The 18,652-nt window shown below is 41.7% G+C and overlaps 1 protein-coding gene across 1 annotated transcript; it reads left to right on the plus strand.

Moving 5' to 3' along the window:
• Position 1: 1 nt before the first annotated feature.
• LOC125019987 (synaptic vesicle glycoprotein 2A-like) lies at positions 2-18,379 on the plus strand. The gene is made up of 13 exons (XM_047605172.1): positions 2-189; positions 4,480-5,226; positions 5,981-6,161; positions 6,508-6,659; positions 7,273-7,406; positions 7,556-7,645; positions 8,590-8,697; positions 9,513-9,601; positions 9,696-9,860; positions 10,463-10,596; positions 12,789-12,995; positions 13,083-13,242; positions 14,445-18,379. Exons 2-13 carry the CDS (start codon positions 4,617-4,619, stop codon positions 14,626-14,628), a joined length of 2,214 nt encoding a protein of 737 aa, XP_047461128.1. The 5' UTR covers positions 2-189; positions 4,480-4,616; the 3' UTR covers positions 14,629-18,379.
• The last annotated feature ends 273 nt before the right edge of the window (positions 18,380-18,652 follow it).

Below are 18,652 nucleotides of genomic sequence, written 5' to 3' on the forward strand. Positions count from 1 at the left end.
TGAGTGTGTGTGGACGTCGTGGGCTTCTCTCCTTCAAACCGCACAGCATCATCATCATCACTCGCTTCACAGCAACAGCCTCGTACGCATCCACATCCTCCTCCTCCTCCTTCTCCTCCTCCTCCTCCACATCCTCATCAGCACCATCTCCGCGGCTGAAGAGGGACAGCTCGCATCGCCGGATTTGAGGTGAGAGCAAATTGGGGAATAATTAGCTGTCCGCCTCTGAGATGGAGCTTTTTTTTATTTGATTTCGTTCATTCGCTTTTCTTTATCATGATGATTTTTATTGCATTAAGGCGTGATGTGAAGGAGACGATGGGCGTGTTCTCCAACCGTTCGCTTCACGCAGATCGATTTTGTGAATCGAGACGCGGGCCTGTGATCTAATGCGCGTCGTGACAAAACTGCGATGGGGGATTTCGAAGATTGAGCCCAGATGTTACCAACCAATCGTGCCGGGGTTTGTGACAGATCTACGTCTTAATCCTGTATCCATAGGCTGTGTAAATTGGCCTGTTAGCGACACGGCCTTTTTCACCCCCCTCTTGTATGAAGACACTGCTGAGTGGAGGCTGTAATTCGCCACATCTTTGAATGAGGAATCAGCCTCATTGAATTCACATTGTGGCTGCTGCTCCATTTCACCTTTAGCCAACGCTTAAACAAGAAGCCAGACACCACTGCATATATATAATATAGGAAACTTGGAGACATAGTGGGTCTGCAGCCAGATTTTTTTTATTTTTTATTTTTTTCAAAGAGAGGGGGGGGGGGGGTCGTTGACTGTCGTTGGTGCAATTGCATAGAAATCTCCCAAAGCTTTAATAATAAGCTTAAATGTGATGTGATGACAATCTAAATATCCTCCGTGGCGCTGGTTGATAATTGAAAGAAGGGGAAAAAAATAATTAGAAGATTTTTTTTCTTGTGGGCAGGGAGCAATAAAATCCACCCTCCTCATCCTCAGGCCTTCCTCCTCTTCTCTCTCTGTCTCACCCCTCTCTCTCTCCCATGGACTAGCAGGGCTGTGTGTTGGAGGCTGTGTTAGAGCCGCAGAGGGGTTGTCAACTTGACAACAGTGCGGAGATGAGAAAAGTGGCCTTAGAGCCTCAGTGTTTTGCATTTACCCTTTAGGTTCATTACAGGAAACATCTATCTATCTATCTATCTATCTATCTATCTATCTATCTATCTATCTACAGGGCTACACTCTTACACTATGGCTTCGCAAACATTTTCAGATGAGTTCCTCCTCCTCAGTAGCAACAATAATTCAGTTTAGCCTGCTACAGTTTCAAGAGGCACGCTGGCTGTCACCGTCACGACTTTACTTGGGTAAAGACGCTCATTATTTGCAGGACGAAGGCCTCTCTGCGACCCGACGAGGGGTCCGACCGGGTAGAATGAGTGACATCACCTGTGGTTGTGGAAGAGATTCTAAAATTTGGTTTGTTGTTTGTGAATACGCCGTCGCGCGGGCCCTTGTGCCAGTGTTTGCACTGTAAGGAGTAAAGATGTCAGGCCTGTGAGTGCTTCGCTACAAGATATTATTAGGTTAGAGTCCTACAGTTTAGCCTGGCCGACCAGGCCCGGTGGGGATGCTTAGATCTGTGCCAGTAAATCTGCTCATCATGCTGACAGTGAAGGATCTGCTGCTTGAAATCATTTTCTGAATGAAAATTAACGTAAACAAATGTGTTATGCGCTGGACACAGTATGCAAAAAGAGAATTATTTATATGCACCGATCAAGCATAACACTATGACCACCCACCTAATATTGTGTAGCTCTCCCTTGTGCCTCCAAAACAGTTGTGACTCATCAACCCACAGATATTTTATCAGTTTGCGATCTAGTGAATTTGGAGGCCAGGTCAACACCTAGTAGTGTTCTTCATGTTTATTTTTGTTGTGCGTGTCTGTGTCAGGCTGCATCCTGCTGGGGATGACCACTGCTATCAAGGAGTGTCATTGCTATGGGGTCAGGGTGTCTGGTCTGGTCTGGTCTAGGTGGGTGCTACATGTCTAAGTAACGTCCACACTGATGCCGGGTCCAGAACTTTCCCAGCAGAAGATTGAGTTGTCACATGAGGATCATATGCTGCAGCATGCAAAGATTTTTGTCAAAAAACCTTTAATGTGATTTAGATTTGTGTGTTGTAGCAGGGCTCACAATGTCCGTAGCGCGTGCATTTTATCTTTAGGCTCAGATCTATTGTTGCCTTCACCCAGATGTATTTACATATCCTTGTTTTATGAAATCATGGGAATGCAGCTCAAAACTGAGACCCTCACGTAGGGAGGTGCAGGCCTGTGTCCTCAGTCTTTCATTAAATCCTGTGTCAGACTGTGTCTGTACTGTACCCCTGAACTACATTTAAAGCTCCGTCAGGCCCATTATTACCTGTCAGACCTTGTTTTTGAAACCGGGTTGGGAGGGCACATTGTGGCGGTGTCTCATCATTGTCTGTCTGTCTTTCGCTGCGCCGCAGATTCAAAGTGACATGTTTTTTTTAGTTTTTTTTTTTTTATTGTGCTGCGACCCGAGGCGAAGCGTGTTAATACAGAACCGTATGGATGAGGGTATTCTTGTGTATGAGCAGGACAAGCTGGTACGTTTAAAAATGGTCTTTGAGTAACTTGTTTTTCAAAAGGAGACAAGCGAAATCGATGTCACAGCGTCCCTTTCGCAGTTTCAGGCCTAATTTGCTTTAGCGCAGAGCTCTCCTAAATCAGCAGTTGTTTTTCAATTAGGCGCCATTTAGAGCTTTGTGTGATTTGTCAGCTTCATTATGTTGTTGTCAGATCTGACATTTAATCATTATTAAATAATTCTACAAGCCGTCTTTGAGTTATATATTGAAAACTGATTTATTTAGGGATGTTACAAGACGACCGCATACATGTAATTTTTATTATTATTTTATATTTTTTATTCCACACTCGTGTCTGATTCGGTCATGGTAACACAGTGGAGCCTTTCACCATGCACAGAGGGACTCGGGGCATTTCTGCACCATCCATTAGAAATCGCTCACTGTTCGGGGCTCGATGTCTCGCCCTGTAATTACCGCTCAGGCCAGCCTGTGACTCAGCAGAACAACACACGCTGAGCCAATATGGAAAAGCAACAGGTGTAATCTCAAAAAGACACCATGAAAGGGATGATTAGTTCAAACAAAATAAAATGTGCCTCAGTAAGGGACATGCAGGGATTATGAGGCACATGCTGTACATGTAAAAAAACACTGCAGCAATCGTTGCACTTTTGCATATGTTTGTATTTGTACTGTAAATTGATCAGTAGAGTAATATTTGGAGATTGAAAGCAGGACTGTAGAAATCACATGAAAATTCAGTGTTTATTTAATGTAGTTAGACATCCCATGTGGGCTTTACATTATTTTTTCGTGCTTAAATATATGTTTTTTGCTAACATATATATGTTGTTAATGGGGGGTCTTTGGGTCCTATGGGTTGAGGGGAGGGGCCTCTGTGGATCATCCCACAGATACTTGATCAGCTTGGGATCCAGTGGAGGTTAGGTCAACACCTCGTGATGTTTTTCATGTTTTTGAAAGGGCTGCATCCTGCTGGGGATGGCTGATGTCACCCCATAGCAATGACTGCTGCTGTTGCTAAAGGGTCGGGGTGTCTGGTCTGGTCTGGTCTGGTCTGGTCTGGTCTGGTCTGGTCTACGTGGGTGACACATATTTAAGTAACATCCACATGATGGTCAAGATGGTCAGTGTTATTTACTTCTCTCAGTGGTCATAATGTTGTGCCTGATCGGTGTACGAGCCATAAATGAACACAAACCACCTAATGTTTTTGCCTTTTCTTGTCGCGCTAAAATAAAATTGTACTCCCTTTACATATTTATTTTATTTCAGAAAGGACAATGCACATGAATTAACACAAGCGCTTGCATCGACCATGTAAATGTTTCATAATTAGCCTTACAAAGTAACTGTAAGACAGTACCTGCCAGGCATGAATAACATAATATACATGTAATTGTTGCATATTTTTTCCATCCATTTTTTCTACTTCAGATTATTTAATAAACATTAATCGAAACTACATAGAAATATGGTATTTAAGTCAGACATTTGTGTCACAAATTGTTAAAGGACTAGACTAATTGTTTTGTGTGGACTAACTGATTTATTAAATTTAATAGAGTGAGTTGGGATTTACATGTATGTTACAAATAAGCTTTCAGTCATTTTATGTTGCGGTTAATTTCCTTTTTTGGTAGCTCTTAGTGGTCACCTCGGCCTGTACCAATGGGAAACAATTGTTTAGTGATCCATCCACCATAAAAGGTCATTAGAAATGTACATTGATTCCTTTGATGACAAAGCACCTTTTCACGAGTCCAATCACTACACCCTTGACTGACGAATAAAAAAACAAAAACAAAAAAAAACAAAAAACATTTGGACTAATTTAGACTTAATTTTTTTCTCCTCAGACATAATCAGAGCCTGTTGAGACCTGGGAGTCAACGCTTCAGATCTGTGAGGTATATCCTGAACAAGCCCCAGCACATTCAGGGGGGCCACTCAGCTAAAGCTTTGACCTCTTTTGCGTCTTCTGCACCTCTTTAAAATGGAGGACGGGTACCAAAACCGGACTACCTTCATAAAAGGAGCCAAAGACATTGCCAAAGAAGTCAAGCGGCAAGCCTCCAAGAAGGTGGGCCGCTCCGTGGATAAGGTGACCGATGAGTACAGCAAGCGCTCCTACAGCCGCTTTGAAGAGGATGACGATGATGACTACCCAATGCAGGGAAGCCAGGATGGAGGCTACTACCGTGGAGACAGCCAGGCGGCCAACGACGACGACGGCGGCCACAGCGACTCCACAGAGGGCCACGACGAGGATGATGAGATCTACGAGGGCGAGTACCAAGGAATCCCCAGGGCTGATTCGGGCAAAGGTAGTCTGGCCGGAGGTCCGGGATCGGTGAGAGCCGGAGACCAACAGTTCAGAGACGCCGCGGCGTCCGAGGCTGCAAGGAGGAAGGACCAGGAGGAGCTGGCTCAACAGTACGAGACCATTTTACAAGAATGTGGTCACGGGAAGTTCCAGTGGAGCCTCTACTTTGTGCTGGGACTGGCGCTCATGGCTGACGGCGTGGAGATCTTCGTGGTCGGTTTTGTCCTCCCCAGCGCTGAGAAGGATATGTGTCTGTCTGAACCCAGCAAAAGCATGCTAGGTAAGACTCCTTCTGTTCTGGGTTGGCGTTTTTTTAATGATGCATTTTCAATTCCCTTAAAACACAATGCTGTCTTTAACCAATATTTTTCTTAACACAGTAATGACTCTGTATCCAAGGTCTGATCCAACTCACTCCTTTGTGCCATAGCCTTTAAATCTCTTCCAAGAACTATTTAAAACACTTAAATGAGTCACACGGCTGTCGTTCTTGGCAACACGTTTCCTCATTACACTTTTGAGTCGATGCCACATGTACGTCCCAGAAATATTCTCCAGAGCGTGAGATCGGTGTTAAGCCTGTGGAGGTTCTCGCCACTAGTAGCACTATGGAGGAATGTATGTAGGTGTTTTTTTAACAGTATGAGAGAGGGGTCAGGATGGATGTGAAGTGGTACGTTGTTCCATAGGGTAAGGGGGCAGTTGCACAGAAGGCCCTATCTCCATAGGTTTTCAGTCTGGTTCAGGGAATAGAAAGTAAGTCCTTGTTTGTAGAGCACAGGGATCACGATTGGTCAATGAAATACACATCCTGGCTTGGTTTCGTGCTACTATATCAATCCATGTGTTTGTAATGCAGAAAAACATAGCAGGTGTTGAAAGAAAAAATGTTCATACATTGATACATTGAGCATGTTTTTCAAACCATCTGTGTTTTGCTGAAAAACACATGTTCTGCAGCAAACTCTCAACAAACACAATCTGATATATTTATTTGATAAAGTTCCATTTCTCATACCCCCTCCTCTCCGCAGGTCTGATTGTGTATTTCGGGATGATGGTCGGGGCTTTCCTCTGGGGGGCTCTGGCCGACCGGATAGGCCGCCGGCAGTCTCTCCTCATCTGTCTGTCCATCAACAGTATCTTCTCCTTCTTCTCCTCCTTCGTCCAGGGTTACAGCACCTTTCTCTTTTGCCGCCTCCTCTCCGGTGTTGGGTAATTGCAAATAAAAACTTTTAATGTAACTGCACCGTTTTAAGTTTTACAATGCACGGAAAGTGATTATTATCCAGTTTCCGTGGTTTAATGAGCTGGCAAATTGAGAAGCTGATAACGTTCAGGTTTGAGTTCAAATAAATCACTTTCCAACTGAGTTTCCTTTGCACCCCGATGGGCATAATGAGATGTGCCAACCCTAAAAGCCAATACACAACATGAAACAGATTGAAGCTTTGCTTTTATTGTATATAACTTTTCGTGTTATGAAGTGTGAAATAAATAAATTTACCTTTTATATTTATATTTAAGGCCACAATGCTCTTCTGGTTTCTGAATTTCGCAGAATCGGTGGTTCAATTCCCATCGTGTTCTCCTACTACTCTGAATTCCTGTCCCAAGAGAAGCGCGGCGAGCACCTCAGCTGGCTCTGCATGTTCTGGATGATCGGAGGAATATACGCATCCGCTATGGCCTGGGCCATAATCCCACATTATGGTGAGTACAGTACAAGAACAGTCTTCATTTTAATTGTCTTAACTCTTAAGTTTTGGTTTACATTTTGCTTCGTTGCTGAGAGTAAGAAGACACAATCACATCTGCTCATGAAATATCATGGCTATAGCGAGTTAGCTTAGCACTAGCATAAGAACAAACTGCTAGTCTAGCCATATCTAAAGACAAATAAAGGTTTTAGCCTTTATGCTAGCCTAAGCTTTAAGCTAACTGCCGTCTGGTTTCAGTTACAAATGAATGTGGTATAAATCCTCCCAACTAACTATCCCATTCATCAAACTAAGAGCGAACACACAGGTTGTAGCTTATTTGGAAGTAGCGTGAGGTGGATGAAAAACAGGTTCAAGCTGCTAGAAAACATCTGCCCGGAGACTGCACGGAGACCGACCTCTGACTCCCCTTCAGGGAAAAGGAAATAAGAACGTGGCTCATATTGTGTCACATCAAATTAAATAAGGCTGTGTGTTTGATCCTAATGTTTTTTATTGATTTGACTCATACTTACAGGCCACAGAGAAGGTTACAGGCTGCAGCCATTTCTACGTTTAAGGTCATTTGGTTGTGTCTTTGTGTCTGATTGTTTTTCTCCTCTCAGGATGGAGTTTCCAGATGGGATCGGCGTATCAGTTCCATAGCTGGCGCGTGTTCGTGTTAGTGTGCGCATTTCCCTCTGTGGCTGCCATTGCCGCCCTCAGCGCCATGCCAGAGAGCCCACGCTTCTACTTAGAGGTCAGCAGATGTGCTTACACACAGTTAGTCTCTGATGGCATTGGCCTTACCTACTCGTATTTGAGTCGGTCAGAAACTGTGTCAAGTAAACATAATAATTCTTCTTAAAGAAATAGTCAGGAATCTCTTTTTTTTTCTCCCCCAAACAGAATGGAAAACATGACGAAGGCTGGATGATTCTGAAGCAAGTTCACGACACAAACATGAGAGCGAAGGGATACCCAGAGAGGGTGTTTTCCGTGAGTATCTCTGACAAAGGAGTGACTTGAAATTATTGCTATACAACAGGGGTCACAGACTATACAGCAATTAGCCACCAGGTCACTGTCAGTTAGTTGCTATCTGAGGCAATAAATACACAATACATTCGGTTTTAAATTACAAAAATAAATGATTGTCTTTATTTCAAACATGTAAGAGATGAAAACAAAGTAAAAAAAATAGATAAAAAATTAGAAAAATTGTGAAAAACCAGAACAGGTAGACTAATAAGTAGGCAAATAAATGAATCAAAAGCAAAAACCGTGAGAATGAAACAGCGCATTGGAGAAATAAAGCAATATTTGCCGATTGTTTGAAAATGGTTATAGGTCCTAAAGACCAAATAAACTCCCCACGTCTCAGCACAACCCAGCAGGATGGGTTTTATGTGAGTGCAGATGAAGGACACACTTCATCCTGTTCGCCGTGGGGCTCTCTGCTCTGAGTGTGTTGCTTAGCTCTGCACTCAGACAAACAAACCCACAGACCTGTATGTCTTTAGACAGCCGTGGTTTGCTGTGGGTACTTTTATATGAGTCTATACATCGTGTTTAAAAAAAATCCTACCTTCAGAATGATGACAGTTTTGCAAAAGTTGTATTTTAATAAAACAAGTTTGGAGAATTTAGGAAGGACCAGCAGTGTTTTAACAGCCCTGAATAGATTCAAAGATGAAGCTTTCCCACTTCTCGAAGATCTTCCTCAGACTTATCAGGAATGCTAAATACAATTTAAGTTTGGTTGGAAAAATTTCCATTGTTCTTTTAAATAGTCACTGTCTTTGCCGCGTCCTCTACCTCCGACTGTTGTCTGCATGAAATGTCCTCTCTGATGGGCAGAAAACAGCAGGAGGTCTAGTTTTGTGGAAGCTTTTCGGTGCTCCAGTCATGCCTCTGAATGACTTGTTTCTCTTTGATCCAAGGTCACCACAATCAAGACTGTGAAGCAGATGGATGAGTTGGTGGACACTGGCACCGACACTCCGGTCTGGCGACGCTACAGGCTGAAGATCATGAGCCTCTCCCAACAGGTGAGGCAAAGTCTTGAGGTTAAAAATCTAACTGACATGTAGCATTTATTCAACCACAGAAGGATAGGCCATGTGGTCTCGCTGGATTTGATTGAATTATCGTGAGACTTGTTACTTTGCAGGAAATCCTGCCACGTTTTTAAAGCAGTAAATAAAAGTATTTTTTTTCCTTAAACCTGCAGTGTTAGAGTTGTTGTGCAAGAGTCTCAGAGCTGAGTCATTTTACAACCCAAGGCTGGCTGTGAAAGGCCTCAGTGGAGCTGGCGTTGGTGGAAAGAAACAATGTGGATGTAAACATCAAACATAAACATCATCAAGTGTGAATTATCCTCTTGAATTTGTATTTCGCTACACAAGCTCTCTGTTTGTGAACAAACATTGAATTTACTCCAACTTCTGTCTTTTCTACATCTGTGTGTAACTCTGAGATTTATTGTGGGGTTATATTTTACTTTCCTGTGCATATTGTTGCAGCACCGCCACTTTGAACTTTACCAGCTTTATGTCTGACTTTAATTTTTCATTCAGCCTACGTTCTGCTCCACGCCTACACCCTCCACCTCCTTCTGAATCTCCCTCTTGTTTGCCATCTGCTTGATGCCTCCTGAAAATGAGACAATAAGAAAAAGGCAATAAGAGACAACAGGATTTGAAGTTTTAGTGTTGAAACTCATAAATCTGTTGCCACAATGTCACAATATCATCCAATTAAAAAAAGCAAGTGTCAAGCAATATAATCAGAGAAACTGAAGAAGAATCCCGTTCTTTCTTTCTCATCATAAAAAGTTTTGTTTCTTCTTGTTCACATGTTGCAGATGAAGAACAACATTCTTGCCTGCTTCAGCCCCGAATATAAACGGACAACCTTCATGCTCATGGCCGTCTGGTTCACCATGTCTTTCAGGTAAAGTGAAGGCTCATAAAACCTGCCGTGTTCCATACATCACACCCTCTTTTAGGGCTTCATTTCATGCGTCTCGACTTTTACGACTTTGCAGCTATTACGGCCTGACGGTGTGGTTCCCAGACATGATCAAGTACATCCAGAAGCAGGAATACGATTCGCGCACTAAGACCTTCTCGAAGGAGCGAGTGGAGCACGTCACTTTTAACTTCACCCTGGAAAACCAAGTGCACCGCCAAGGATACTACTTCAATGACAAGTAAGCCCATTTGTTTGGTTTGGTGTAACCCTAACCCTAACCCTATCCCTATCCTAGATTCAGTTGACCCTTTGCACCATGATGGACAGCAGAAAATAAACATTAGACCGGGAAATTCTAAAGCCAACAACAAAAACGAATACAATGTTGTGATGGATGAGTATCTATTCTATTTTAAATTTAAGCGATGGCTGCCAATAGTCAGAATAATGTCGCGCTGTTGTCGTGTGAAGTGAGTCGCTTTGTAGGATGGAACAAAGAGCGACAGTTGGAGACGATAGCGATAGCAGGGTTAGCTACCCACTCATGCCTTTTTTCAACAGACGTGTTCATGGACCTGACTAATCATCCAGTCTGCCCAAGCTCGGTCCTCACGATCCGTCCCAATATGTCACAAATGTGTCCCCATACAGGTTACCGAATGCTAATGGCAGAGGGATGTACGTCATAATGTTGAGTGACAGGACGTCCCCGATTTCCAGGACAGTCCCCGTTTTGGATGTCTAAAAAGCTAAAAATGTCCCCAATATTAGCGTGCAAAGGGTCAGTACTGTAGCACAGAACATAAAAATCGAAACAAATACTGTATATCCTGTTCACAGGTTCCTCAACCTGAAGATGAAGTCCATGGTGTTTGAGGACTCTGTCTTCGAGGAGTGCTACTTCGAGGACATCACCTCCACACACACCTTCTTTAGAAACTGCACCTTTATTGCCAGTTTGTTCTACAACACAGGTAAAAATGACATCTACTGTGTAAGGTGGTCAGTGTTACAGAGGTTTAATTATCTCTGTCTGAAGTTTAGTCAGGGTAGTAAAACTAGATTTCTATTTACATCATTTTTCACTTGGATCTTTTGTTTTTCCCAGACAAATCTGGGATTAATAAAACAAAGAAAATATCTCACGACAAGCAGAGGTCGTTTTGGATTATGATATTTCAGCTTTGAACTTATCAATATTTACTTTATCCTGCAATCTTGACACAATGAATAAGACTTCAAGTGTGATCTGAGAGCCACAGGTGACGTAGCTGCATTTGTCCGGTATTGATATATACTAGAGAAAGACCTCCGATCCTGTCTCTATACATTTACTATCAAATATTCTTAACCATTTTCTAGTTTCAGCTTCTCAAAAGATTAAAGAGTAAATATAATAAACCAGTTTAACAGGAGAAGATGAAACGCCGAGCTCAGAAACATTCTAGTGGTAACCCCTGTTTGCGCTGCAGCGTAACTGTTGCCGTAGCAATATAAACAATTTAAAAAAAAAACAAAAAAAACAACAGATGTAAACATGTGTTGAATGGCTGATCAGGACCAAATATTTTAATCCCATCTGTACGTGGAGACAGTTTCAGATCTCCATTTGGTTTTTATGACATTTGCTGCTGAAACTGAGCAGCGAGCGCGGTTTGAATTTCCTCTTTAAATCAACTTGTCAGATTCAGACCTGGGAAACACATCTGAGGGGCTAAAAAGGAGGAGTTTTTCTCTGCTAACATATCCAAGTTGTGAAAGATTTATTTTGGGTCAGTTCTTCTGCAGCAGTAACGGCCTCTGTCTTCTCCTCTCTGACGCCAGCGATGCATTCTTTTACGGTTGTGTCATTTGTGCATCTAAAACTTTAAGATCGCTCAGCGCTTTTATGCCTGACTTCAAGTGTTATTAGTTGTTGGTATGGAAGCAATTCCAGCCGTGTCATCAGAAAATCCAATTAAGTCATCTGTACGGCTGCAGGCGGAAAAGTACAAGGAGAGAGTAAAGTAAGAGGCCTCTCCTGAAACTTTGCTCTTTTATTGAAATGTGCATGTGACAGAACTGTTGTATTGGATGCTGTTTACCATCTGCCTAAAAGGAATTTTGATTAAAAACAGACTGGTGGAGCTGGCTGCTGTAAAGCTGTGGCTTCTTTTACTTTAGTTGATTTAATCCTTTCATTCTCGTTTTGAGAAAATTTATGTGAGGACGTATGGAGGGCTGGTCTGGGGCGCTGGGAGGTCAGACAGTCTACAGCCAAAAATTACACAATGAATGTTCATTGTGCTTCGTCTATTGCTTTTTTGCATAGACTAACTCTAAAGCAATGGAGAGGGACTTTTGCATGTAGCATAAAGTCTGGTACATCCAAATCCTTGCCATATTTAATCACCAAGTTTTACATAAGAGAATTGGCACCATGTAAATCTAAAACAATGGTTACCAATGTAACTACGGTTCTATGAATCTCCTGTCTCTCGTCAGAAAGGGATAAAACAGGATCCTGGTAGAATAAAGTTTCTGAGGCTCTAAATGAAAAATAAAGTCTGTGTTTAGATGCAGAATTATAGTCTCAAAATACAGGACAATCACAGATTATCCCTCGTGCGGCTTTTTTAGAACTCCTTAAAGGGATACGCCACCCGTATGTGAAATTTATTCACTCATCGTATTCCCTAGAGTTGGATAAGTGAAAAAAGCTTATAAAAATAAGTCCAGGCATTGTCCTAGTTGTTATTAGACGTTGAAATGTAGAGTTGCCAATTAGCCAGTCGGTCGCAAAAGTGATAAACTCAAGAATTTTCCTAATTACTTCCTGTGACCTGTATATTGAAATCGAGTCCAAATGCCAATGCAGTTAACACGAAGGGATTGCCTAGGGCAGATATAGGCTCACTTATCCTGGAAGGGAATAAGTTGAGTGACTAAATTTCACATAGATGTGGCATATCCCTTTGAAGAACCAAGCGACCAAAAATGCTCTGCACCGTACCTTTAAATAAAGTCAAATACTAAATTATTTTCTTTACCAGTAAAACACGAAGAGGTTTGTTTTCAACTGAGAAATGTCTGCTTCCCCCTCAAGATATGACACTCTTATATTTATATATATGAATCTCTTTTTGGTTCAGTATTTTATAACAACTTTTTCTCTTTCCTTCCTCAGATTTGTTCAAATACAGGTTTGTCAACTGTAAACTGCTCAACAGCACGTTCCTCCACAACAAGGAGGGCTGCATGCTCGACTTCAGCGACGACTTCAACAATGCCTACATGATATACTTTGTCAACTTTCTCGGCACGCTCGCAGTGTTGCCTGGCAACATTGTGTCAGCTCTATTAATGGACAAAATCGGGCGTCTAAGGATGCTGGGTAGGCTTGCACCTAATAAATGCGGATAGTTCACTCGTGAGCACGGAGGATGAGTTAACGTAATCCTCCTCCCTCTCTCCCAAACAGCGGGATCCAGCGTCATATCTTGTGTCAGCTGTTTCTTCCTGATGTTCGGCAACAGCGAGTCGGGGATGATCGCCCTGTTGTGTCTGTTCGGTGGCATCAGCATCGCCTCGTGGAACGCCCTGGATGTGATAACAGTGGAACTCTACCCCTCGGATAAAAGGTAGAGATGTTATGATGCAGATGTTACAAACATAAAGGAAATGTTTTTATTGGTTTTATTTAAGTATGATATGTGGGGACCTGCCTGTGTTGCATGTTGTTCTTGACTTCTGGAGTAGTGTATGCCCTACAACAAACATTGCACTAAGTCCAGTTGCTTGCACTAGATGGCTGTATCTTTAGAGGCAGCCCCATTTAAGGACCCCTGAATCCCACTTTGAAAATCTTCCATCCATTAAGTAATACTAGTAATACCAGTGTGGCTTTAAAATACACTGAAATTCTGTGTTCAGAAATTTCAGTCCTGTCATCAAACAACATGCATGCACATTCTGTATTTTATTTTAAAGGATCTTGTAAATTTTATTTTGAAAATTGACTACAAATTGTCCCTTATGTAAAACAAATATTATATCAACCTTAGTTATGACCATATTGCTTCATAAGAAAAATAACTTGATTACTGAACACTCAAGTTACGTTCAGTGACACCTAGTTTTAACCTCATGAGATGTAAGCATTTGTTTGAAATGGTATAATGCTATGCTATAATATTAAGATCTTTAAGTGTTTGGGATTAGTAGGACATAAAAAGCATAAATAATACGCATCATCTTTAAAGTGGTTGTTCAAAGATCATGCCCATTGTATATACTGGCTGTTCAAAGTTTCAAAAATTTCAAATAAATTATGTGGACACATTTCACTGTATATTATAATTTAAGACACCAATGTGTAAAACAAGAACATAAAAAACTGTTTATTTTGATGCAAAAGCAGAATTGGAAACGATGAAATCCCAATGTCCTCAAACGTATACTTGTGACTTTGTTAGATTTTTGTCATATCAAACTAGAATAGTTATTAAGAATAAATAAACAAGTGTGCTGACTCTTTCTACTAGTACATGGGAGACAAAAGCGTCTCCTTATGAGGACAACAGGTCTGAATAAAGCAGAATAAGCTGCCACAAACCTGAAACATTAAGTCCCCATATGAGGATGTTGGGTCTCAGGAGGTTAATAACAAATAGACTTATGTTTCATATAATAAAGAATTAGCGTCTTTATAGCAGACGCTTTCTTTGCATATTTTATGGTTTTAAAAGTGTGTGTTCCTATCTCTATATAGTTAAAAATCTACTCTGATTGTCAACCGGTTGCAGAAACTCCTCACTGAGACTGTCTCCTTTGTTGTTTTCAGAACCACAGCGTTCGGCTTCTTGAACGCCCTCTGTAAACTGGCAGCCGTGCTGGGCATCAGCATCTTCCAGTCATTTGTTGGCATCACCAAGGCCGTCCCCATCTTATTTGCTGCTGGTGCACTCGCCGCCGGCAGTTTTCTCGCAACAAAGTTGCCTGAAACGAGAGGCCAGGTGTTGCAGTAAAGCCGTTGACCAGCAGTGGGCAGCAGAGTACAGCTGAAGCGTGTGTTTGACAACGAGAGAGCCAGAACATCCCCGAGAGCTTCAGCGCTGCCCGTCACACAACAACAGAACAGAGTGCCATCCCCATTGTAAGCCCAGAATCCTTTGAAATGTGGATTGCACCATTCACAGTCCATACAGATAACACAGTGATTAAAAGAGAAGAGCACACAGATGTAGAAAAAGATACCTGCACCATGATACCACCCGATACATCACTTTATTTCAGTTGCTCTGTCAGGTTAAAAAAAAAAAAACTGGATGACGTGGTGTTAAGGGAAACATTAGGATAAAACATGCACAGATTTACAGTGACAAGACAGAACGGTCAAGTGAAGAGATGAGACTGAAAAAAAAAAGAGCCATTTCTGGGGGGGATGAAGAAGGGTTAGTCCGTGTATGTGGTCAGTTTTCAAATATGATTGCAGTGTTTTTCTTTCCGTCCTCGACTTCAGTGACGACTGGCTTACAGTGCCGCTGTTTCACTTGCTGTGACGTTGCTGGTGCAGTTCAGTCCACATTCAGACCATTGACTCATTGACGTGTTTTCGTGAAAGGTTTCTCTTACCTTAAACTCATTTTCAGGGTGAATATATTTTCCTATTGAAACGCCCGTGACCCTTGACCACTGCCAACGACTGAAGCCAGACCCGCTGAGCGCTGTTATTCTCTACCAAATACTGTTAAAACATTCCAGTTATTGTCAGGATTTATTTAGAAACAAAGCCATTTTTGTCATTTTTTTTGTCCCTGAATAATTCCTGTTCTTACTTACGGCCTCGAGATGCAGACAGGTGACGATTCATTTCACAGGATTCTCTGTTGTAAATGGGAACAGCTTGGTCCAGTTCCTCAGTGTTCAGTGTTAAACTAATGTGTCCCCATCCCCGTTGTGTCACGATGTTCACCCACGAGCGCAACACATGAACGACTGTAGGACGGATTTTGGTCAAGTGGTAAATGTGAGAGCGGATATTTGCAAATGAAATTAGTCGTGCGAGCGTGCGATTGCATGTGTGTGTGTGTGTGAGAGGATGCAAGGATTGTCTGAACTGGTCATTTGAACTCCTTCATTTCACGCAAATCGACATGCGGATCACATTTTTAATCAGTTATCCAGCTAATTTAAAAAAAAAAAAAGGTTAATTAAACTAAACTGGTGCACTGGCACTGGTGTGGCAGAAAAGTCTCGCTCCATCACTTATGCATAGTTGCATAAATTAGCCTTTCTAAGAAAACTGTGTGAAAGTTCATTCTGAGAGTCACTTACAAGCTTTTCCCAGAGCTTTCAACTGTGCCTGTCAGATACAGTATCCTCATGTGTCAGGATGAATGAAAGCTCCTTGAGAAATCCCGTTAAGTGGACCTTGAGTTAAGGTTGTTTTTGCTTGAATTCGAAGCATGCTTTCTTAAAAAATGCCCCCCTAACAAGTCACAACGACAGTCCATTATATCATAAGCACAAATAAAATGGGACCAAAAGAGAGAGAAGAAGAAGAAGAAGCAGAAAAGGAAGTCTGATTGATCAGGCGGTGCAGAAAATAAAGGGAAATTTTATTACGATGTTATTTCAAGGGCTGAATCGTTCATCCATTCCTGCCAGAGAAGGTGAAAGTCTTTTAAGCGTGCACAAGTTAAATACATGCAGTAACTCTGATATGAATTGGATAGAGCCTAAAAGGAATCCTTATTTATACATATCACTGTACTTCAGATCATTCTCCAAAGGTGTACATCTATACGTGTGCTGACAATCAGTGAGTGGGAGGATGGTGCGATGTTTTGACCTAAAAAAACGTCCTCTGGATTGCGTGTGTGTCTTTTAGAGCAGTTATCTCCCCAAGGAATTTCAAAAAAAAAAAAAAAAAGCTCAGCATAAAGACTAGACATGGGGAAATGGCATGTCTTCCTCTACCTTTATGCTAGGCTAAGCTAACTGTTGACTGTAGTTCCATATTCAGCAGAGGTTGGCATCAGTCTCCTCATTCACAGTGTCGAACTGTATCTTCAGAGATGTCGAAATCCTGATTCTGAGGAACAGATCTCTTCTTTGTGCGGAAAGAGTGTGTGGATGCACGTCGGCCTGCTTGTGTGTGCGCGCATGTGTGTGTAAGTTGACTAAATCGTCTATCACATATTTTTCTACTCTTTTCTGTTGCAAAGTTTTCATCCCCGCGAGGAACTCAGCTCAGTCGGGGATCACGGAATATATTTGCGCAAAACAAAACAGCACGAAGAAAAAGATAAAAAACATCCAACAGTATATGCAGTACAGAAATTAACGCGTTGATCTTCGCAGCAGACCCGGGAGATAACGTGACACCAGCTCTTATGTTTAGAAAGAGATCATAAATATTCACAAAGATCCGCGACCCCGCAAAACCTTCTGTACTCAACCGATCGTGACGCATGTTTGTATCGTATTGTCTGACTTCTTGGACGTCCTGTATGCCAGCTGTTTTTGTCTAAAGCAAGAACTAGTGTTTTCATTGTTGTATGATGACATAGATTTGTTGCTTGCAGTGATTGTTCTTAATCAAAGTGGTGGGGTTAAAATTGGTGAAACTTGAGTATGTGTCCTGAAAGTAAGTTAGTGGTGACTGTGCCCCCGTTTACCTTTTAGACCCAGGTAACTTTTCATATATATATATATATATACATATATATATATGCCTGAATTTATGAGAAGGATGCTTGTAATCATGCTTGTACCTCTTGTCACAGAGGTACAAGACAGCTACGGCCGGATAAAGGGCAATAAGTGAAGTGAAGGGAGCAGAGAAATGTGCATAAATGGTGTACGTATTTGATTGGTTTACGTGAGTCCGTATAAAAGCGGGGGGGAAGTGTGAGCAATAAAGTGTAGGGCTTCCCCAAGTCTGAGGAAACAGGAAGTCAAACGGTTTGTCAACTCCTCAAAAGAGCGCCCACTGTCAAATCAAAGCTCCAGCAAAATGCGTAACTGTTAAATGCTACTATGTGTAGATATATAATATGTAACTATAAAGAAGGGTTGCTAGTTTGAATCTATAATGTTGGCAGTGATGTGGTCAGAAACACCAGCCCGAAAGACTTCCCCTACTCAATGATGGCGGTTTATTTACTTAAACGTGTTGAGGACTTTCGGATGGCACGACTTCTGTCTACTCGACACTTAAGAGCACACAGATCAGTCCCGGATGATTCCTGGAAAATAAAAAAAACACACGGATCGACCCCCATGCCAGAATACAACTCCATCATCTGCAAAGAACTGCAAGAATCCTTTGCCGTAGTTGGGACTGAAGGAGTCTCCGTTTGTGTTTTCTTTAGTTTGACCTGTTTATTAACCGATAAAAACTCTAAATGTGAGTTCAATTCAAAATTCAATGTACTGTGTGTAGAAACTGTAGATGTTTGTACGTGCCAGTAAGGAGTCTGTGGAACAAAAAGATCATGGAAAACTTAAAAAAAAAAAAAAAAAAGTTCAATATGACACAAAAAATCTATTGTGTGTTGTCTTTGTGTTTTGTAAATGAAGACTGAAAATCTTGGTAAATTCAGTATTTATTACTTCTGGATATTGAGAATATTTTAGTGATGCTGAAAAGGTGCTGTATTTATTTTATGTGAGAGTTGTTCTTTATGCTGGAATTCACACTTTTGTGCCATTTATCCAGTTCTCTAAAGAAAATGATAAATCATAATGGAAATAAAACGTAAAGAAAGAAAACCGGTGTTAGTAATTGCATTGCTCGACATGAAATCTGTTTATTTTCAGAATTTGCAACAACGTCTTCACTTCATCAATCCACTGGCTAGCTGCAGATGTGTGGTTTTGTCGCTCTAGCCGATGTTTGCTGCGTTCAGGAAAACCTCGATTGGACCTCTGGGTTGACTCATTCATCCACTACCTCCTCCCTCAGGTTGATTTGTAGCTCTTTATTCAATCTCACTTGACTCTCTAAAGCATTTCTGCAAAAAAAGGGCCACAACTCAAACATCT

Source organism: Mugil cephalus, chromosome 14 (assembly GCF_022458985.1).
Source record: "Mugil cephalus isolate CIBA_MC_2020 chromosome 14, CIBA_Mcephalus_1.1, whole genome shotgun sequence".
Lineage (NCBI taxonomy): Eukaryota > Metazoa > Chordata > Actinopteri > Mugiliformes > Mugilidae > Mugil > Mugil cephalus.

Bases quoted from the DNA above. Each gene is read 5' to 3' on its own strand.
- LOC125019987 (XM_047605172.1), top strand. From the start codon at position 4,617: ATGGAGGACGGGTACCAAAACCGGACTACCTTCATAAAAGGAGCCAAA. The intron at 5,227-5,980 runs GTAAGACTCCTT...TCCTCTCCGCAG, and splicing joins ACCCAGCAAAAGCATGCTAG to GTCTGATTGTGTATTTCGGG. The intron at 6,660-7,272 runs GTGAGTACAGTA...TTCTCCTCTCAG, and splicing joins GGCCATAATCCCACATTATG to GATGGAGTTTCCAGATGGGA.